The sequence below is a fragment of the Oryctolagus cuniculus genome, chromosome 4 (genome assembly GCF_964237555.1).
Source record: "Oryctolagus cuniculus chromosome 4, mOryCun1.1, whole genome shotgun sequence".
Taxonomy (NCBI): domain Eukaryota; kingdom Metazoa; phylum Chordata; class Mammalia; order Lagomorpha; family Leporidae; genus Oryctolagus; species Oryctolagus cuniculus.
The window spans coordinates 140,582,491-140,604,353 of record NC_091435.1 but is presented as its reverse complement, the minus strand read 5'-3'; the positions used below and the strand labels follow the sequence as shown (position 1 = coordinate 140,604,353).

At 54.2% G+C, this 21,863-nt stretch overlaps 1 protein-coding gene across 4 annotated transcripts in view; it reads left to right on the top strand.

Moving 5' to 3' along the window:
- PXYLP1 (2-phosphoxylose phosphatase 1) overlaps positions 1–13,753 on the top strand; it is a 69,005-nt gene extending 55,252 nt beyond the window's left edge. For all 4 annotated transcript variants that reach the window (XM_002716582.5, XM_051818661.2, XM_017346813.3 and 1 more), the window contains 2 exons: positions 5,521–5,660; positions 11,600–13,753. In XM_002716582.5, the coding sequence (XP_002716628.1) occupies positions 5,521–5,660; positions 11,600–12,537 (1,078 nt within the window). In that variant the 3' untranslated portion in view covers positions 12,538–13,753. The remainder of the gene's footprint in view (positions 1–5,520; positions 5,661–11,599) is intronic.
- Positions 13,754–21,863: the final 8,110 nt, after the last annotated feature.

Genomic DNA, 21,863 nt, shown 5'->3' with positions numbered 1-21,863 from the left:
TTCTTCCTGAATGCCACAGGCTCTGAACGTGATACTGCTGGGACCCTCATGGTACCATGCGGAGCCAGTGTTAAGGTTGTTAGCCTTTTTTTTTTTTTTTTTCCATTCACAAATATGAGTTAAATGTCCTTTTCTACATCCAAGGAAGAAAAATAATCACTTTAATCGGCATTCATTCAACAACTTCGGTTTTATGCTCCTGTCACATGCTGGGTCCTGGCTGGCTGGCACACATGGGCAGTGAAGGAGCCAGGTCCATGAAGATCTAGGGAAAGAGGGTTCCAGATGGGGGGAACAGCAAGTGCAAAGGGCCTGAGGCTGGAAGAGCGGCACGTGTCTGAGAAAGAGATCGACGTGTGGCTGGGTGGGAGCCCAAGCTTCTAAGGGGTGACGAGAGCAAGGTCGCTCCAGGCTTCATGGGGCCGATGCACCCCTAGAGGCAGGCCTGGTGCTGCCCCATGGTGAGCCTCAGAGAACCGTGGTCAGCGCAGGTGGCGGCAGCAGCAGCATTAGAGAGAAAAGAGAAAGAGGTGGGAGGGGAGGAGCAGGAAGAAGTAGGAGTGGGAGTGGCTCGGGTACCGTGTTCAGGGCCACGAGCCAGAAGAGGGGCAACCTGACCCCAGGGAGTTGGGGCAGGGAGGGGGGCAGATCGGGCCACCCAGAGAAAGCGACCAGAATGGGTGCGGTACAGGGCAGCCTGTGCAGCGTGTGGACGGTGTGCAGCTCGGCGCCTGCGGGTACTCAGCACTCGCCACAGGGCTGGGCATGGGGCGGGAACTTGGTCATCTGCTGCTCTGCATGCCCAGCCGGAGAGGGTGGGTTCCCGGCATGAAGGCGGCAAGGGAGCTGAGGGCAGGGGGCTGGGGCGGAGGTCTCTGGCAGCCCTAAAGTAGAGCCGACTTTGATGGTGGCGATGGTGTCAATGTTGTCATGGGGAGAGAGATCCAGGATGAGACTGCATTTCTCATACGAGGCATTCATTAAAGTGCTCTTTGCCCTCACTTGCTCTACTACACCCTCGCTGTACCTAGTGCTTTGCATACTCAACACACTGCTGCCCCAGGGCCTTTGCACATAGTGTCTTCCTCTCTCCGAAAGCCTTTACCCTCAGAGAGCCGTATGGCCAGTTGTTGCTAAGGCCTACTCAAAACCCTGCAGCTAAAATGACAAGGCATTTCTCCATCTGCCCAAGCCCCTCACAGCCTCTTCCCTTGTTCTTTCCCACAACATCTGTCCCCATGTAACACACACACTTGCTGTGGTCATCGTGTCTTGTCGGTAAGCTCCCTGCGGGCAGGGGTTATTACTTTTGTCCACTGTTGCTGCATCCCAGGCACCTAGGACCGTGCACTGAGGAGGAGTGTGGCAAATACTTGTTGACTGAATAAGTGATGGGGGCAGGAAGTCAGGCAGGGACCACAGAGACGGGGAGAGGGCGGTTCTTAGAGCAGGTCACAAGGTCGGGTCAGTAGGACTTGGTGACGGGTTGTGGGGGAGGGGAGGCCGGCACCCAGGTTTTTCTGAGCAGCTGTTTGCTGGGCTCAGATGCGGGGCCACGGGAGGGAAGTTCTGAGCACTTCAGCGCAAGCTGTGTGAGGCCAGCAGGTGGCAGTTCCGGGGCTCGGCGTGTGGGCCCGCTGGGAGACGGGGGCTTGTCTGAGAGGGTTCAGCCTGTCGGCTGCAGTGGAAGCGGAGCCTGGTTGGTGTGCGAGACAGAAGCTGGGAGCAAGTGGGGCCAAAGCCAGAGAGGAGTCCGGGGAGACGCTGCATTGCACACACAGGAGACGTCAGGACGCGATGTGATGGGGGCTCAGGGAGCTGGGGCAGTGGTCACAGCAGGTGACATGGACCGGACCAGAAAGCTGGAGACGGGAGTGCCCAGGGCTTCCCTCCTTAGAGTCCCGTCATGCTAACAGTGGAAGATAACACAGTCTTTCAGTGGCGTGAATCTTACATTTTAAAGATTTATTTATTTACTTACTAAAAAGGCAGAGAGAGAGAGAGATCTTCCATCTACTTGGTGGTCTACTTTCCAAATGGCTACAACAGCCAGGGCTGGGCCAGGCCAAAGCCAGGAACCAGGAACTCCAGCCCGGTCTCCCACGTGTAAGTACTTGCACGACCTTCCAGAGCTTTCCCAGACAAGTTAGTAGAGAGCTGGATTGGAAGTGGAGCAGCCAGGACTTGAATTGGTGCCCATAAGGGCTGCCAACATTGCAAGCAGAGGCTTAACAGGCTATGCCACAATGCTGGCTCCTTGGCATACATTTTAAAAACCTGGGGTGAGGTGGCTGGTATTATGGCGTAGCAGGTAAAGCTGCTGCCTGCAGTACCAGCATCCCATATGGGCCCCTGTTCATGTCCCAGCTGCTCCACTTCCAATCCAGCTCTCTGCTAATGGCCTGGGACAAATAGCGGAGGACGGCCCAAGTGCCTGGGCCCCTGCCATCCACATGGGAGAACCAGAAGAAACCCCTAGCTCCTAGCTTCAGTTCTTTCTCTCTGTCTCTCCCCCTCTCTCTGCAGCTTTGCCTTTCAGATAAATAAGTAAGTCAACAGGCGAGCCTGGCATGATTTCACTCCCATCTCCAGCTGAGTGAGCGTCCTTGAATCCTGTCTTCTGATGGCGGGGACTCTTCTCTGCAGAGCTCAGGGGTGCTCAGGCGATGGCTGAAGCACAGTTCATTTCTCCTGAGTACAGAGAGCAGCCTCAGGGTGCTGTCTCGCCCTCTGTGGCACACACAGGTGTGAGCCATGCATATAAAAATGTAAGTCAGAGCTCTACAGGGAGTGACTTCAAGTCTCAAGATGATAAACCTTTGGATTCTCTCAGTTTCCGGCAAGAAAGCACATGAGCAGTGGGGCCTTGCAATTAGGAGGTTTTCTGGAAGGTGCCGTCATTTCTGTGTCTGCCAGGGTGAGGAGACTCGAGGCTGTATTCCATTAAATAGCACACTCACGCTTCTCTCTGCCTGTGAGAGTCAGGGCCCCGGGTTCCTCCTAGGTTATTGCGTGCCCGTTCCCCGGGGATGTCTGTGGGTGAACCTGGGCTGCTTCCATCCAAACCCAGATAGAAGAAAGGCAAGAATGTGAAGACGCGGAATGCGTTCTTCCACTACAACGGCAAATACTTAATCATGTGGCTGTACTGACCCTCCATGGCCCCCAGCCTGGGATCTTACCAAGTTCCCAAGAAAGAGGAGAGCGTTAGCGTCCAGTGAGTAGTGTTACAGCAGCCTTTCTGTTTCATATGGCCATCAAAACCCGGGTATTTTAATAAACACGATGGGCACTTGGGCCCTATGTGTTGAGGCTGTCAAGGCTGGAACCCTTCACAGGGAGGTTCATTCCCACGTGATGTACAGCATCCACCCAGTGCTAAGAACCTTCTGGGCTCTAGAGGTGATGCCATGGGCCAGGCAGGATGGACCAGACAGGCTGTCTGATCACCTTCCCCCTTAAAAGATAGAGTCGGGTGTTAGCCGTCCTGCAAGTAAAGCCTTCCTTCCACCAATTTTATCTTTGGGCACCACGGAGGGAGGTGTGACAAGCACATCAGTCAGCTGCCAGCTGCCCGGACACCCCGGGATGTCCCAGCAGACGCCTTCCGGCGTGAAATTCCACTTCTGAAAGCAGCAGCAACACTCTCTTAGGGCCTCAGAAGTCACCAGGCTGAACCGATGGCCCAGAGCAGAGCACTCAACCCTTGCTGGCGGGAGCCTTGCCTGAGTGGCTCACGTCGGCAGTCCCGTTCCCTGTCTGCACCTTCTGTTGCCCGGTCTGCAAACATGTATGTGCTTCCGCCTTGGGTGAGGGAAAAGCCGTCATCCCTGTAGCCAGCCGGTGTGATTTATTAGGGCCTGGGGCCAGTCGGGATGGGCACGCTCTAAATTTAAAACAGACTCTTTGGAAGATGGATTTTCCTCTCAGCTTTCTGCTTTTGAAAGATAAGAAACCCACTTGGGCAGCAGGTTCTAAAGCATTGCCACAGTTAATGGTGCTTTCAGCCAGCAGGAGTTTGCCGAGAGAGCTGTTTATCTTTGCTTCCTCCCATGCCAACTCCTGCGCAGCCTAGTAGTCAGCTGCCCTGTCCCCGCTCTCGTCAGCCGGAAAGCGGATCTGCATTCACAGGCCATTTGGTATTCACAGGAAAGGTGTGTGCGCGCGCACTGGTCATTTCACTCTTCAGAGAAAATTGGTATCAGCTGCTAGGAAGATGAATTATGTCTCCACTGACCGAGCGTGCAGACACACAGATCACGTGTACAGATGTTCATGGCCAGCCACGCTGAATGAGCCGGTGCGTGTGCAGTGCGCACGGCGTGCCGGAAACAGCGTGGAGATCTCGGTTGCCTCACGCTGCAAGCAATTTTCCAAAAGGGAGGTTTTCCAAAGGTTGGAAAAATCAAGGATTTCAGGTGACTGAGGCGAAGCTTGGGGGTGCGTTCCCCAGGAGGATAGGGCCACCCTGCGGCACATGGTGGCACTGGGGAGGAGGGGTTGCGCTGTGTGCTAGGGGGACAAAGGCCTTGACTGTGTGTGGCCAGGGCAGACAGAGAGGGGAGGGGCATCCTCAGAGGGAGGCGGGTCAGGACACACTTGACAGGCAGCGTCAGTGTGGAAGGGTGGTGGCAACTCGAGTCACCTGGAGTCCTTGTGGCTGTGGAGGGCCTGTGAGGAGCCCGCTGCCACCCAAGCAGGAGCTGCCTGAGGCCCAAGCCCAGGTGACAGTGAGGGTGAAGGGAATCAGGTGGAGAAGCCCCAGCAGGAGGAGTCCGCAAGGTTGAGGGCAGGTGGGCTGTGCAGGGCACGGCAGAAGGGACCCAGGCAGCTCCTGGCTCCCAGCGGGCATGGCTGGGTGGTTGGGGGTGGCATCCTGGAGCCAGAGCCCCAGAAGCGGTGCAGGTTGGGGAGCAGGAAGGTCAAGGGCAACACTGAATCCCATAGCACAGCACGCGGTCAGCAGAGGCGGGGGCATTGGGCTGACAGCGCCAAGAGGGGTTTCATGTGGCAGTGGGGGGCGGTGGTTGCGTGAAAACGGAATGGGGATTTTATTTATTTTTTTGACAGGCAGAGTGGACAGTGAGAGAGAGAGACAGAGAGAAAGGTCTTCCTTTTCTGTTGGTTCACCCTCCAATGGCCGCTGCGGCCGGTGTACCACTCTGATCCGAAGCCAGGAGCCAGGTGCTTCTCCTGGTCTCCCATGCGGGTGCAGGGCCCAAGCACTTGGGCCATCCTCCACTGCAGTCCCTGGCCACAGCAGAGAGCTGGCCTGGAAGAGGGGCAACCGGGACAGAATCCGGCGCCCCGACCGGGACTAGAACCCAGTGTGCCAGTGCCGCAGGCGGTGGATTAGCCTAGTGAGCCGCGGCACCGACCTGGAATGGGGATTTTAGAGGGTTGGGGCTGTTGCTGTGGGTGCCCAGGGTCGTGACTCCCCTGGGGCTTTGCTGCTGGAACCTGGTGTTGCGTGGGCTGTTCCAGGGCCTCGGGCCACTCATCCTCTGTGTTGTCTTTCAGGAAACCATATCACCCTAAGCTGGAAGCTTTCGTTAGCCACATGTCGAAAGGATCCGGAGCCTCTTTCGAAAGCCCCTTGAACTCCCTGCCTCTCTACCCCAGTCACCCGCTGTGTGAGATGGGCGAGCTCACGCAGACAGGTACGTGCCGCTCCCAGCCACGCTGCCATGCTCCTACGTTTGGGGAAATTGCTCTGAGCACTGACGCTCCAAGGAGCTCGGGCTCACCACAGTATCTATTGAAAAATTAGAAATAGCTTATTTTAATTTTCCTATGCCAAAGACAACACACATTCCTGAAGAGAAAGTAAGCAAGACAAGCAAAAGAAAGCAAAGTTTAAAGGCACAGGCCCTGAGAAGTCCCCTTTCTTCTCACGTCGAAGTGCACACAGTAACAACTTACTAACACTGGTAACCCAGCTTTTCACTTAATAGGTTGTGAGCCTCATTCCCTACCTGTAAACAGTCACCCACTACATCACCTGTGATGGCTGCGTGCGATCCCACTGTGGGTGGGCCATTCCTTATTTAACCAATCCTGTGACCTTTCATCTTTCAAATGCAACTTCTGCTAGGTTTTCATGTACAAGAGCTCAGGGAGAAAAGCATGTGGCCTGGGGCATAGTGGGGAAAGCTGCCACCTGCTGTCGTCCCATATCAGAGCACCAGCTGTAGTCCTGGCTGCTCCACTTCCGACTCTGCACCCTGAGAATGGTCTAGGGGATGGCAGGAACTTGGCACAGGTGTTTGGTCCCCTGTACCCATGGGGAGACCAGAACAGAGTTCCTGGCTCCTGGCTCCTGGCTTTGGCCTGGCCCAGTGCTGGCCATTGCAGCCATCTGGGGGAGTGAACCAGCAGATTGAAGCTTTCTCTCTCTCTCTCTCTCTCTCTCTCTGTAACTCTGACTTTCAAATAAATAAATAAATCTTTTGGCAAACAAATAAATAAATAAAACAGCAACAACAAAAAACAAGAAGGAAAACAACGTGGCCGATTCCTCCACAGCCCTGGTCAGGCCATCATGCAGTGGGTTCACTGTCAGAGCAGGTGGGCGACGGCGGCTGTGGAGTCACCCTTGCTGGAAGGAGAAGAGACTAGTGCCCTCCCCCCTCCCCCAAGAGGTTTGAGTTCCCTGGTTCTTCAATCTGGGGCCTTGAAGGCCCTTTGCTTGGTCAGCAGCCTTCATGGGGAAGTCAGGGGACCACGGTGGCCATGCTCTCTCGTGTTCCAGCAGGTGTCTGTCCTGTAGTTGGCCCTGCTGAGTGTCCAGTTTATGGAAGCCATCTTCATGGGATGAATGATGTCGAGGGACAGAGTGGGGCTAGCCGAAGGCCCAGGAGGTCTAGCCTTGGGTAGGGAGTTGTGTTACAAGCCTTTGGCAGTTACGTCCACATGTCTGAACCCTCTGTTAGAACAGAACAGGAGTTTGTTTTCTTAAAGATTTTATTTATTTGAGAGGTAGAGTTACAGACAGTGAGAGGGAGAGACAGAGAGAGAGAGGTCTTCCATCCGCTGGTTCACTCCCCAAAAGGCCACAATGGCCAGAGCTGAGCCATCTGAAGCCAGGAGTCAGGAGCTTCCTCCGGGTCTCCCATGTGGGTGCAGGGGCCCAAGCACTTGGGCCATCTACTACTGCTTTCCCAGGCCATAGCAGAGAGCTGGATCGGAAAAGGAGCAGCCGGGACTAGAAATGGCACCCATATGGGATGCTGGAGCCACAGGCAGAGGATTAACCCATGGCGCCACAGCACCGGCCCCTAGAACTGGAGTTTTAATCTCCCAAGTCCTCCTCTTTTCCTAACAGGTTTTGTGCAGTCTTCCTCCATTATCCTGAAGTGAAATGTAGATAAACATGATATCAGGGATCTCATTGTAACAAACAAATGGAATCTTACGGATTCCATGGTTCTGTGTATCTCAGTGCAGGTGCTTGGAGAAAATAGAATGCAGCAGTCGATGCCTGCACCTGAATCTGGACCGGGTGACTGGCCACAGCTACAGGCGCAGATGACTGGGCGATGTTGTATTGATGGCTCTGCGACCACGTGTCAGGAGTGGGTTTTTCTGACAAATTCTGATTGAAAACGAAGTAGAGGCATCCCGTAATTTATGTTATATTTCTGGAAAGTTCAGTGGATGTTAATATTATGCAAAAGTGGTCTGGTGGGTTTTTGTTTTGTTTTTTGTTTTTTGACAGGCAGAGTTAGACAGTGAGAGAGAGAGAGAGAGACAGAGAGAAAGGTCTTCCTTCCGTTGGTTCACCCCAAAATGGCCACTATGGCTGGCGCACTGCACCAATCCAAAGCCAGGAGCCAGGTGCTTCCTCCTGGTCTCCCATGCGGGTGCAAGGCCAAAGCACTTGGGCCATCCTCCACTGCCTTCCTGGGCTACAGCAGAGAGCTGGACTGGAAGAGGAGCAACCGGGACAGAATCCGGCGCCCCAACTGAGACTAGAACCGGGGTACAGGCACCACAAGCAGAAGATTAGCCTAGTGAGCCTCGGCGCCGGCCAAAAGTGGTCTGGTGTTTGCACACACACACACACACACACACACAGAGTTAGATTCTAGGCTAAAGTATTCAAACAGGCTCTCACCTGTGGGAATGTCCTATGGTTGGCTCCAAAGTCGTGTGGAATGGAGAACAGAGAATGGTTGCCTGTTGTGTACCTTCTACCCATGGAGTGCCAACCCTCTCCCCCGTATCATTCTGGTAATGCAACCTCAAGCCCCTCTGGAGGGCAGCACCAGTCCTGCTAAGAACTGCTGGCTGGACTCTCTGATTACATTAGTGGAAGAGGAAATTCATTGGAAGAATTCCAAGGTGACTCACAGACTCTGAGGGTCCGGATGTGGCCAGGCCTCCGGACTCTGGAGCCAGGAATAAAGAAGCCATGTGGTCCCCACCCCGTCTGCCGTGGGCACACTGTGGGTCTGTGAACAGAGTGGCCAGCCTAGCCGCACTCAGAGGTGGACCTGCAAAACCACTGAGCTTCTCGGGGTTCCCTGTCCATGCACACTGGCTAAGGGGGTCAGGATGACTGGGCAGAGGGCGGGGCAGGCCTAGGCTCAGGACTCAGGGGCTACTTGTGTTTTATTTTTGAAAATTTATGTATTTACATATTTGCAAGGTAGAGAGAGAGAAAGTGAGAGTGAGAGAGAGAGAGATCAGAGATCATCCATCCACTGATTCGCTCCCCAAATGGCTATAGCAGCCTGGATATGGCCAGACCCAAGCCAAAAACCCAGAATTCTTTCGGGGTCTCCCACATGGGTGGTAGGGGTACAAGGACTTGGACCATCATTCACTGCTTTTCTAGGCACATTAGAGGGAGCTAGATCAGAAGCGGAGCAGCCAGGACTCGAACCAGTGCTCTGATATATTGGGATACCAGCATTAAGCAGTGCCTTACCCCCACTGCACCACAGTGCTAGCCCCTGTTTTGTTTTGATTCTCATTTGAAAGGCAGGGAAACTGAGGGCGAGCCAGAGTTAGAGAGATCTCCCATCTGCTGGTTCACTACCAGAATGCCCACAAGAGTCAGGGCTGGATGAGGCCCGATACCAGGAGCCCAATCCAGGTCTCCCATGTGGGTGGCAGGGACCCAAGTACTTGAGCCATCAGCTGCTGCCTCCCAGGCACATTATCAGAAAGGGGGATGGGACGTGGGCCTGGCGCTCTGAAGTGAGATGCGAGCATCCCAAGCCGTGTCTTAACCACTGTGCCACATGCCTGCCCTGCCTCTGGGTGCACGGCGAGGGGGTTCTGAGAAGACATTGGCAGGCCCTCACGCTGAGAGACAGTCGTTTATTCAGACCTTCTTCTCAATGGATGGATTATCATCATCATTTCCTAGATTAGTATTATGCCAGAAATATTTGCAGTGCCGTTTGCTCCTGTTCCTGCATTCTCTTTTCGTGGTCAACTTGTGGCTTCTATTGTAAATGTCGTTAAGCACACATAGCCGGTGTAATAGTCACTTTCAACCTGCACACCTAGGGTCCCTGCAGCTGCTGTGTGGGATCGCTCCTGAGTGCCGCTGTGTTTAAGAGGCTGCTTTTTTTTTTTTTTTTTTTTTTAAGATTTATTTGTTTATTTGAAAGGTAGAGGCACAGAGAGGCAGATGCAGAGAGAGAGAGAGAGAGGTCTTCTATCCACTGGTTCCCTCCCCAAATGACTGCAACAGCTGGAGCTGGGCTACTCCAAAGCCAGGAACCAGGAGCTTCTTTCAGGTCTCCCGTATGGGTGCAGGGGCCCAAGCACCTGGGCCATCTTCCACTGCATTACCAGGCCATTAGCAGAGAGCTGGATGGGAAGAGGGGCAGCTGAGACCCCAGCTCAGCCGGAGGCTTAGCCCGTACACCGCAGCACCCCCGCCCGAGTTCTAGCTCCCTGGTAACACACACCCAGGGAGGAAGCAGGTGATGGCTCTGGAACTTGGGGCCCGGCCACTCACCTGGGTGACACAGATGGAGTTCCTAGCTCCAGGCTGTGGCCCAGCTCAGTCCTGACTATTGTGGGCATTTGGGGAGTGAACCTGTGGAGGGAAAATCTCTCTCTTTCAAATAAAAGTAAAGAAATAATGTTTAAAAATAAAAGGTAAGCTTATTTGAGTACCAAAAATAAAAGAAATGGAAATCCATGCATAGGCTTTTCCTAATGTGTGTCTTCCACAACCTTTTTTTTTTTTTTTTTAGAAGTATTTTATTTATTTGAAAGGCAGAGTTACAGAGAGAGGTAGAGCCAGAATGAGAGTTTTCCATTCTGTTGGTTCACTCCCCAAATGACTGCAATGGCCAGAGCCGAGCTGATCCAAAGCCAGGAGCCAGGAGCCAGGAGCTTCTTCTGGGTCTCCCATGTGGGTACAAGGGCCCAAGGACTTGGGCCATCTTCTACTGCTTTCTCAGGCCATAGCAGAGAGCGAGACTGGAAGAGGAACAGCTGGGACTCGAACCAGCACCCATATGGGATGCTGGTACTGCAGGCTGGGACTTTGACCCGCTACACCACAGCGCCAGCCCCTCCACAAGCTTTTTGAAGGTTTTGTATATTCCTTCTACGCTGGGCTTTTATGGAGATGAAATGAGAAAAACTTGACCCACTATAACATCCCAGCTTCAATCTGCGTAGTCTAGGAAAACGCAGCCACGGAGCAGTTCACTGCTCTGTGCAAACTCCATGGAGGTGCAGTGGCGCTAGCCCAGGTCCCCAGGGGGGCTCTGCTCTCCATGCCCCGTCGTGTGGCTGAGCTCATCCCCTCCCCGTGTCTCCGCCCCCCCCAGAGAACCTGGAATCCCAGTTTTCAGGCATCACCCCCCCACCAAAGCTTCTGGAAACAAAGTGCAGGCACCTACAAAGACACCTTCTTCTCTCCTTCTGTCTTATGCGAATGGAGCGTAATGCCCATATGTGTGTGCAACCATAAAGATGACTTCTTCCAAATATGAGAGTAGTTCAGAAAGTTCATGGAAATGGCAGCTAAAATGTTAATCAATTTTGGTGCATCCAAATATTCTATTGGCTATGGGACAGTTGCAAGCCATGTGGAGAGCCTGGGAGTCCCAGCAGGATCTCGAGAAGATAGCCCCCAGGGGCCTTTTACTGGGAGGGAAGACGGGGTCCCAGCAGCACGCAGGCCGCTGGCGGTGGCCTCTCCCCGACTGGGCTCACCAAGCAGCCCCTGCACACTGAGGGAGGCCCTGGCCCCGGGCAGCAGAGAGAGCACTCCCTTAGGTCCATGCATTTACAGGCTACGTCCCCAAGGGCTGCATGATCCTGCCCTCTGACCCCACGGGTGGCGACATTTCCTTGGGGAAGGGCCAGGCAAGAGGGAGGGAGCGAGGTGCACTCCTCCCCCAGGGGAGGAACAGAGGACAAGGACCTGCTCCTCACGGAGAGGACCCCTGTGCAAGCTGACCTTGACCCCATTCCTGCAGCGCCATCCAGTGGTGAAAGAGCTCGGTCATCTCCTCTAACACTGGGCGAAAACCCTCCAGCGCCAGGCGCCGACCGGGCTTCTCCTGGCTCTTCCTTGTGCTGAGCGGGGAGTAAGGAGCCCTTTGCCTGCTCTTTGTTCCAGGTGTGGTGCAGCATCTGCAGAACGGCCAGCTGCTACGGGACATCTATCTCAAGAAACACAGGCTCCTGCCCAGCGACTGGACCACAGACCAGCTCTACCTGGAGACCACCGGGAAAAGCCGGACCCTCCAGAGCGGGCTGGCCTTGCTGTACGGGTTTCTCCCCGATTTCGACTGGAAGAAGATTTATTTCCGGCACCAGCCGAGCGCCCTGTTCTGTGCTGGAAGCTGCTATTGCCCGCTGAGAAACCACTACCTGGAGCAGGAGCAGCACCGCCAGTACCTCTTGCGTTTGAAGAACAGCCAGCTGGAGAGGACCTACGGCGAGATGGCCAAGATCGTGGACGTGCCCACCAAGCAGCTGCGAGCTGCCAACCCCATCGACTCCATGCTCTGCCACTTCTGCCACAACGTCAGCTTCCCCTGCACCCGGCACGGCTGCCTGGGCATGGAACACTTCAAGGTGATCAAGACCCATCAGATAGAGGACGAGCGAGAGCGGCGCGAGAAGAAATTGTACCTCGGGTATTCGCTCCTGGGCGCCCACCCCATCCTGAATCAGACCGTCAGCCGGATGCAGCGCGCTGCCCTGGGCGGGAGAGAAGAGATCTTTGCCCTCTACTCTGCCCACGACGTCACCCTGTCACCCGTTCTCAGCGCCTTGGGCCTGGCAGAAGCCAGGTTCCCGAGGTTTGCCGCCAGGCTGATCTTTGAGCTTTGGCAAGACAGAGAAAAGCCCACGGAGCACTCCGTGCGGGTCCTCTACAACGGGGTCGATGTCACATTCCACACCTCCTTCTGCCAGGACCACCACAAGCGCTCGCCCAAGCCCATGTGCCCCCTTGAGAACCTGGTGCGCTTTGTCCGGAGGGACATGTTTCTGGCCCTGGACGGCAGCAGTACCAGCTACCACGAGGCGTGTCACAGGGAGGGGATCTGACAGGCACGCGGCACAGCCCTGCAGCGTCGGCACCAACGCAGGGAGCTGGGAGACACCCACTGCTAGTTCTGTGTCTTGCTAAAGGTCTTAGAGGATTGGTTTTTAGAAAGGCTAGTAACTGTGTTTGGGAGCTGCGTAGATGGTTCGGGTTAAAGAGCAAGCACGCTGCTGTAATGTGGTACGTGAGTTTCGTGGTACAAAGTGGCCAGTTCGTACAGAAGAGAAGGTACTTTATCCTGGGCAGACATGACCTACAGTACGAGAATACCATTTCAGGGCCCGGAGCTGGCAGCCTGGCCTGCTGTGGTACTGGGCGATGGGCCTGGCCGAACGTTCTCCATCGTGGACAGTCTTACTCCAGTCCTCGTTCTGCGACGTCCTGAAGTGATTTATCTAGAAAGGGAGTTGGCAGGCTTGTCCACAGAGGGCCAGATAGTAAAGATTTCAGTATATGCAGACCCAAAGGCTGCACACGGTCTCTGTGGTAGCTGCTCGACCCTGCTCATTCGGCACAAAGGCAACCAGCCGCTGATGACAACGTGATGTAGCAGGGGAAGGGGACCGGGGCGGGGGGGGGGGGGCCCATGTGGCTCACGGGCTGTCAACTGCTGACCCCCGACCTGAGGAGCAGGCTCTGCTGCGACTGTGCGTGCAGCACTTTGCAAGGCAGCTGAATGCCCACAGTGACACTCGGTGGTTTGCCCGGGCTGCACCTGCCACTCTCACAGACTGGAGGAGAAACAGATGCCGAATCAGAGCGAGATGGTTAGAACACTACCTGATGTTCATGATGATTGTGGTACGAGACAGTTTTCACTGTTTGTCTGCTGTAATCTGTTTGCTGTAAATGCTGAAACTTTTGTACGCCACTTAGTATTTTTATAGCCTAGGAAAATATTTTCTAAGAGCAGTGTCAAACGTGCTGCTATCCGGATAGTCAGTATGCAGTGTACTGTACCTGCTCGGTGGTGAGAAGAGGCTGCATTCAGGCACTTTCTTCCCCAAAAAACTAATGATGACTCATTCCCTTTGATAAGTTGTAGAATTGAATCAACTTGTAAACCGTTTTCATCAGTTTCAAGAGAGTGGTAAATTCTGGTTGACTTTTAGACACGTTTTTAGAAAAAAAAAAAACTTTGTTACTAGATAGCTAAATAATCTTTATAAGGTATTTTGTATATTAGAAGCAATTATCATTAAATCTGTGATTTCTGAACTGATGGTGCTGGTTCTCTTTGAAGAAATGCAAGGTGCGGTGAGATTCCCCATTGTCGTCAGCACCCCAGCCTTTTCCCTTGTGTCTGTCCAGTGTCACCTTTGAATATGTCTGTGTCCACAAATAAATTTTTGAAGACTATTTACACTGTACAACTAATGGTTTGTACATGTAAGTCACTCCAGGTCAAGTGAGAACCAATATTTTTTTTTCTTTTTAAAGATTTATTTATTCAGGGACCAGCGCTGTGGTATAGCGGGTTAAGCCTCTGCCTGCAGCGCTGGCATCCCCCATGGGCACCATTTCGAGTCCCTGCTGCTCCACTTCCAATCCAGCTCTCTGCTATGGCCTGGGAAAGCAGTGGAAGGTGGCCCAAGTCCTTGAGCCCTGCACCCACATGGGAGACCCAGAGGAAGCTCCTTGCTTCGGATCGTCCCAGTTCTGGCCCTTGACGCCATTTGGAGAGTGAATCAGCGGGGAAGACTTCTCTCTCTCTCTCTCCCTCTCTCTGTCTGTAACTCTGCCTCTCAAATAAATAAATAATCTTAAAAAAAATAAATATTTACTTACTGACTAGAAAGGCAGAGTGACCATGTATATATATGCATTATATATATGTATATGTACATATATATGTGTATATATATACATAAATATATATATATATATATATATATATATATATATATGAATGAGAGAAAGAGAGATCTTCTATCCACTTATTCACTCCCCAGAATGACTTTAATAGCCAGGCAGGTCTGGGCTAGGCTGAAGCCAGGAGCCAGGAACTCCATCCTGGTCTCCTATGTGGGTGACTTGGGCCACCATCTGCTGCCTTCCCAAGTGCATTAGCAGGGAGCTGGCTTGGAAGCAGAGCAGCCAGGACTTGAACTCTGGTGCTCTGATATGGGACACCAGTGTCACGAGTGGCGGCCCAACCCACTGCACCACAGTGCCAGCCCCGAGAACCAATATTTTTAAAATTTATCTGAATGAACTTCATTGATGGGTGAAAACTGTGTGTTATCTGAATTAGAACTGCTTAACGCAGCTCGAAGATTGAAAAAATGAAAGTGAATGAGATTCTTTAAAAGATCAGTTCCCGACATCTGTCGGCAAAAGTAGATAGATCTGCTAGGAGCCACCATGGAGAGCGTGCATGAAGGGTTTTCCACCTGAGACTCAGGATACGTGCAGCACTAAGGTGTCTTCTTCAAGTTCTGAGGCGCTTCATTCTCTGGGGAGCCCTGGACTTCCTCCTGGGTTTAGGCAAAGGCTTAATTCGTGACCGGTCTGGTGTGTACTTGGATATCTTTAGCTTTCTTGGTTTTGTGGCTAAAATTAGCACCTGCCCACTGGGAAATAATCAAACACTACTGGGGGGTGGGAAAAAAAAAACCCTCTTCTGAATTTACCCCCTCCAGAGGCAGCGCGGTGAGCAGTTTGAGAATCAGCCTTCCGGAACTTTCCCGTGCGGAGGCAGAAGCACACAGATTTGAACTCAGTTCACGGAGGGGGCAGGTTTGGTGCAGCAGGGCAACCTGCCACCTGGACACTCACGTCCCACGGGAGGGCGTCAGTTCCCTTCCTGGCTGCTCCTCTTCCAGTCCAGTGTCCTGTGAACGCAGCCTGGGAGGCAGCCGACGATGGCTCAGATGCTTGGGCCTCTGCCACCCTGGTGGAGACCCAGATGGGGTTCTGGACTCCTGGGTTTGGCCTGGCCCAGCCCTAGCTACTGGTGGGCATCTGGGGAGTAAACCAGCAGTCAAAGCTCCCTCTCTGTGTTTCTCTGCCTCTCAAGTAAGTAAACTAAATAATATTTTTAAAGTTCATGGAAAATGTGTTACGAAAAAAACATGCATGGCTTTAAATTTTTTTTTCTGCACCAAAAAACAAACTTATCTTTTAATTTCATTTTCCACAAACTCTTTCAAGTGCCCCTATGTTGTTCTATAACTTGCTTCCTTTAAAAATGTGTATTTTAAGACCGGCGCCGCGGCTCACTAGGCTAATCCTCCGCCTTGCGGTGCCAGCACACCGGGTTCTAGTCCCAGTCGGGGTGCCAGATTCTGTCCTGATTGCCCTTCTTCCAGGCCAGCTCTCTGCTGTGGCCCAGGAGTGCAGTGGAGGATGGCCCAAGTGCTTGGGCCCTGCACCCGCATGGGAGACCAGGAGAAGCACCTGGCTCCTGCCATCGGATCAGCGCGGTGCCCCGGCCTCGGCGGCCATTGGAGGGTGAACCAACGGCAAAGGAAGACCTTTCTCTCTGTCTCTCTCTCTCACTGTCCACTCTGCCTGTCAAAAAAAAAAATGTGTATTTTAAGTTGTTTCTCCTAACAGTCTGCCTTAGGATGTTTCTCATTAACTTGCTTCATTGATGGTGCGTCTTACAAATATTTCCATGTTGAGAGAGATGCACGCAGATAGCTAGCTCTTTCTATAGCTGCTGAATAATATATTTCGTGGTGTGGATTAGACATTTTTAAAAATCCTGTAAAGATGCATGCAGTCGGAATTGAAAGCCAGGGTCCTGACTTAGGACGTTAGGGCTTTACACCAGTCAGACAGAGGCGCCATCACGCGGGCTCCCTTCTCTCCCGGGTCACCACTTAGCCCCTGTCCAGCGTCACTGTTGCTTTCTATTGAGTCTCCTTTCTCTAGCTTCACTTTGTACAGAACGAAGCTCTCACTCTTTTTTTTTTTCCTTTCCTTTTTTTTTTTTTTTTTTTTTTTTTTGACAGGCAGAGTGGACAGTGAGAGAGAGAGACAGAGAGAAAGGTCTTCCTTTTTCTGTTGGTTCACCCTCCAATGGCCACCGCGGCCCTTGCGCTGCGGCCGGCGCACCACGCCTATCCAAAGGCAGGAGCCAGGTGCTTCTCCTAGTCTCCCATGGGGTGCAGGGCCCAAGCACTTGGGCCATCCTCCACTGCCTTCCCGGGCCACAGCAGAGAGCTGGACTGGAAGAGGAGCAACCGGGACAGAATCCGGCGCCCCGACCGGGACTAGAACCTGGTGTGCCGGCACCGCTAGGTGGAGGATTAGCCTATTGAGCCGCGGCGCCGGCCAAGCTCTCTAACGGTGCTAGCCAGCCCGCCTGGGGGTCTTGGTAACCACAGCAGAGTTAGACTTCTGGAAGTTTCTAGGACGCTGAAAGCCGGTTGCGGGAGGGCTGCGGTGCCCGCTCCGGATCCTTGCATCTTCAGGAAGACTTCTGAACAGAATTAACAACCCTGGTGTGTCTGAACCCAGCCTCAGGTAGAAAGCAGAAAGCAGCTGGGCAGGGAAGCTGTGGCTTCCCTGGTGCCTGGCACAGAGTCCTGGCCTGGGTCCCAGTGCCCTGCCGCTGCCCGGGGGTGGTACCTGCCCAGGAGCCAGCTCAGCTGAGTGAGAATTGCTTCCACCACAGAGGTACCAGCTCACTTCCTCGGAGTGGCTGGGCAGGCCCGCCTGGCCTCGGACGCGGGCTGCCGCCAAGCCTGGCCTTGACAAGGAGACGCTGTGTCCCTGGGGCTAGCGTGGCTCCTCCCAGAGCTGCAGGGGCAGAGCCCAGGCTTGGATCTGGGGTAACAGTGTCGGTGGTCGAGTCCTGCTCCCCAGCAGGGCTGCACCAGCGCTTCCTTGTCCACCGTCACAGCCCTGAGCAGCATCCTATTCTCCATGCAGGTTCGTCGGCTAAGGGCCATGTGGCTATTTACAACATCATTCGGGGGCCATGCAGAGCGATCCACCCCGCACCCTGCTGTCCATGTATTGGATTTCCTGTCCCCTCTGCGTCTGCCTAGGCAGGACCGGACACTCCGCCACTCCTGCTGGGCTTGGGGCACAGTCATTTTGCCAAAGGAAGAGTCAGAGCCCAGAGCCTCTCCAAAGTTTAAATGACACCGGGGAATGTTAAAGAGCACTTAGGCTGAGACAGCCCATGGATATTACATTCGCTGAGGAGTATCAATGAATGCTATATCCTAGTGGCACTGTAGAAGTTATACATTTAAATCGTTAGAACATTCCGGCTCTTCCTCTGATCTTAAGAAAGCTATTTATCGGCCATGAAACTTACCTTTGTGGTGATGCTATGTTACATTCTGCCACTAGGGGGCAGCATCAAATGCAACTTAAAAATCTGGGACGCAGTCTTCCCATTGGTAAGAGGGAAAGAGGACAGTTTGAGGCTGTGTTTAAATAGTTCCATCAGCTGTCCCAACTTGCCCAGAACTGCGGAGTTTCCCAGGATGTGGGAATTTCAGGGGAATTCTCTCTGGCATGTATACATTGTGCGCTTGTGTCGGTGTCAATCAATGATGTGGGATAGGCAGGTAGTTTAGGTCTGCTGGGCCAGAAGTCACTGCAGGCCCTCCTGGGTCACTCCACCCTCCTACTTGTCAATCAGAGCACCCCCTTTCCCAGGATGCACCTGCTTCATCCGGGACCTAGGCCATGAAAATGAACTTGTGGAGGTGCCATATAACTCCCATGTGGCTTCACGCCTGCGGAGGCCACCCCTGCTTCTTGGGAGAGGCCAGACACTGGGGGGCTCACTCCCTGTCTTGCCCTCTCCCGCCTCAGACCACGGCCGGGGTGTTTCATGCATGCCCTCTCTGTCTCCCCTCCCCCAGCCTCCTTTAGGGTAAGCTTCTGGCCCGCTGCCCACTCCTGATGGGTATTTTCGTGTGTGTTTGCTTTCTCGCCTTTTGAAGAAATTTCACTCCCACTTTTTGTACCTTAGACGTGCCTGCTTGTCTGTGTGCAAGGCAGGAGTCTGCAGTAGAAATGAATACACCCGAGACCACATCAAAATCACGCCCCTGCTTGTCAAAACCCTTCCTTGGCCTTCCAGATAAATTGCAAGGTCCTAAGGTTCCCACGAGGCCCTTCCTGGCTGGCTCCCACCCGCCTCTGCCACTTAGTGCAGTGAGGACACGGGTGAGGGGTTGTACTGGAATGCAGTTGTTGGTGCGTTCCCCGCATGCCTGGGGACAGAGAAGGGCCCGAGCGCCACCCTGTGGCATGTCCAAGCTGCCCTCGGAGAGGACAAAGACTTCCAGAGATGGGTGGGATAGGTTCCTGTGTTCACACAAGAGAGTTCAGACGTGAGACAGGGAGGAGTGGTTGCAGGGGAGCAAGGCTGAATGGGGTAGGGCGTCCATCAGAGCGAATGGGCCCCTCTCCAGACAGATCAGAGAGAGAGCGTCCACTCACTCAGCCTGGGGCAAGCAAGGTGCCATGGTTGGATGGACAGAATACACCTGACAGCCGGGCGGGCGGCTCAGGAAAGAGCCGAGAGCTGAGCGCGCAGTCTACTCAGACTGGGGCTTACCAGGGCACGGGATCCAGTTCTGCCCGCGGCCTCTCCTACCCCTCTTCCTTCTTCTGGACAGAGGCTTGCGGTAAAATCCCTGCCAGGGTTCTAGTCCCAGTGCTGTCAGCCGGGGGAGCCCACTTGGCCCGGGGTCCTGCCTTGTGGACCGGCTGTGGGGTGGGGCAGGACTTCCTAGGGTAAAATACCTGCTCTCTCTCTCACAAACACCGGCGGATTGCTAACCTCCTACCTAACAGGAGCTCCGGGGCAGATCCTCCCCAGAACCCTGCGGGCCCCCTAGTTCCCCAGGCTCCTCCTCCTCCCAGGCCTGGTTGCTCTTGCTCTGCGCCCCCGCCTGCCGCCCCCACCCCCCGGCTCCGCCCCTGAGCCAGGGCTGGCGACTCCCACGGGAGTGTTGTAACCGACCACAGAGGGCAGGACGGTTGCCAGAGCGAGTTTCTGGGTTCTTTTCCTCAGCTCAGGATAGAAATAAAAAGTCGGGAAACAATTCACAAAGAGGCAGACATTGTTATTGGACAGGAAAGCGCCTGGTCTGAGAGGAGACCAGGGCGGGCTCCCGGAACGGAACAGTGGCTTTCTGGGAGTGCCCGGGGTTTTTAAGGCATTACTGGTTTTTTTCATTGGGTCACTCTATGGGGATGCCCGTTGGACAGGGGGTTTCACATACTGTATGTTGATTGGCTTGGGGCTCATGGACATAGCGGGGGCCTCTTGGAGACAGCCCGTCTCCTTGGGGGCTCAGCCCCCTCCTCTTCAGCTCTGGGTGGAAGATTGCACCCACCCTGATGGTGCAATTGAAAGCTGCAAGGTCACACACATGCAACAGGAGAAGCTGTTAGCGTAGGAGGTGCCGGCCGGTCTGGAGACAGGCTTTCCAGCCATGCCGGCAGCCGGCGTGCGGAGGACACTCTACCTACGTCTGGGGGGCCCGCAGACCCTGCCCCACTGCACGGCCTCAGCGGTCTGTGACGCTCTGGGCACACGGGGCATCTCGACAGAGCAGGCATCATTACTGCTCCCACTCATTGCTTTCTCCTCGCCGTCCTGAGCCAGCGAGACCGGCTCAGCAGACCGGCTGCAGCCCAGTCCCTGGGCTCGTGTTCTTCCCAGCCAGACGGAAAAGAGCTCGAAATCCCCGAGTCCTGCCTGGATAAATACCTCCGTTGTCCTCCCCTCCCCAGGAGCTCGCCCACCCTTCCTGCCTTACAGCTCCTGTCCACCGGCAAGGCTGCTGGCCGTGGGCGTCACCAAAGGCTTTAAGCCATTGATCTGGGCCCTCCTTAACCCCTTGAGAAGCCGAAGGAGGTCCCAGCTGGTAGCTTTGGGATCCGCAAGGAGGGCAGGCCTATACTTCCAGGAATGGAGAGTCCCTACCTGTACTTCCGGGGAAGAAAAGTCCTTGTCAAGGTCCCCGCAGGTGCCTGAAGGTCAACCAGTGAGGATCAGACCTGCCTCAACCTTTAACCCCCACATCCTGTATCTATAAAAGGAACCCTCCCAACCTCTGAATTGCGACACACACACACACACACACACACCCACACCGTTGCTCTGTTGGGACCGGGGAACCTCGCCCAGGAGCGGAATCCCAATAAAAGCCTGGGAATTAATTGATTCGTCTGCCTGGGAAGATTTGTTATGCCCCGGACACCTTGCAGATGGTGCTGAAACCTGAGCCTGATGACACAGGATGATAAAACCTTCCAGTCTTCCCCCAAGGCAGGCACCCGAGGGGCAGCGCCTCTGCCCTGCGTCAGATGGGATCCCCTGTCTGAGCAGGGAGTAGTGAAACCTAGGGGGGGATTTTACCTAAGTCACACCCAGCAAAGCCTGGAGAAGAGGGAGAAGGGGGAGGAGAAACGGGGAAAACCTGGACCCCACCCCCTCATGAGCCCCGGGGTGAGTACAGACTGCACATTCGGGTCTCAGCTCTTTCCTGAGCCGCCGCCTGGCTGTATTCTCTCCATTACACCATGTAGCCTTCTTTCCCCAGGCTGAACGGCTGGGCTGTCTCTCAGATTCTGTCTGGAGAGGTGCCCATCCGTTCTGATGGATGCCTACCCCGTTAAACCTTGCCTCCTGTCTCACGTCTGAACTCTCTTGCACGAAGACAAGAACCTATTCCACCCACCTCTGCTAACAAAAGGATCTCATTTGCCTTGGTGCACAGTTGTCATTGCGGCTTAGCCAGCAGCCAGCTCGCTGTCAGTCTGCCATGTGGCTCTGTTGCAGGTGGTATTCTAAGCACAGGCTTAAAACTGAGCTAGTGCCGTCAAAGCATAATCACATTAATCATAATTAAAATGCCAATTGACTTTGATTCACAAGAATCCTAACACAGGGAAACGCACACAGCACAGCACCCTCCCTGCCCTCCAAGGTGGACAGGTGAGCCTGCTCTGCCCTCCCCTCTCCGCCTCTCCCCGCCCATCACCCTGTGCCTTGGTTGGCGTGCCCCTGGCTACCGTGCCCAGGAGAAGCAAGCCCTTATGGTGAGCAGCCGGATTGCCTCCTCCCGGGTCGGAGCCGAGCATGTCGTGGTTAGGCGCTCCCCAAAATGGGAAGCCCTCCCAGGGGCCTTTCCTCCAAAGCCCCCCAGAACCTAGAAACCCCTGCAAGCTGAAGCAGAGCCCACGGCACTGGCAGAGCGTGGATGTAAAGGGATGCCACAGCGCCCTCTGGTGGCAACTCCTCCAGGCCCTTGTTCTGAGTCTCCCTTTTTCCCTGTTCACCTGGTGAGGCCTCTTTCCCAGCGAGTTGCAGCGCCCTCTGGTGGCTCAGGCGGAGCTGACA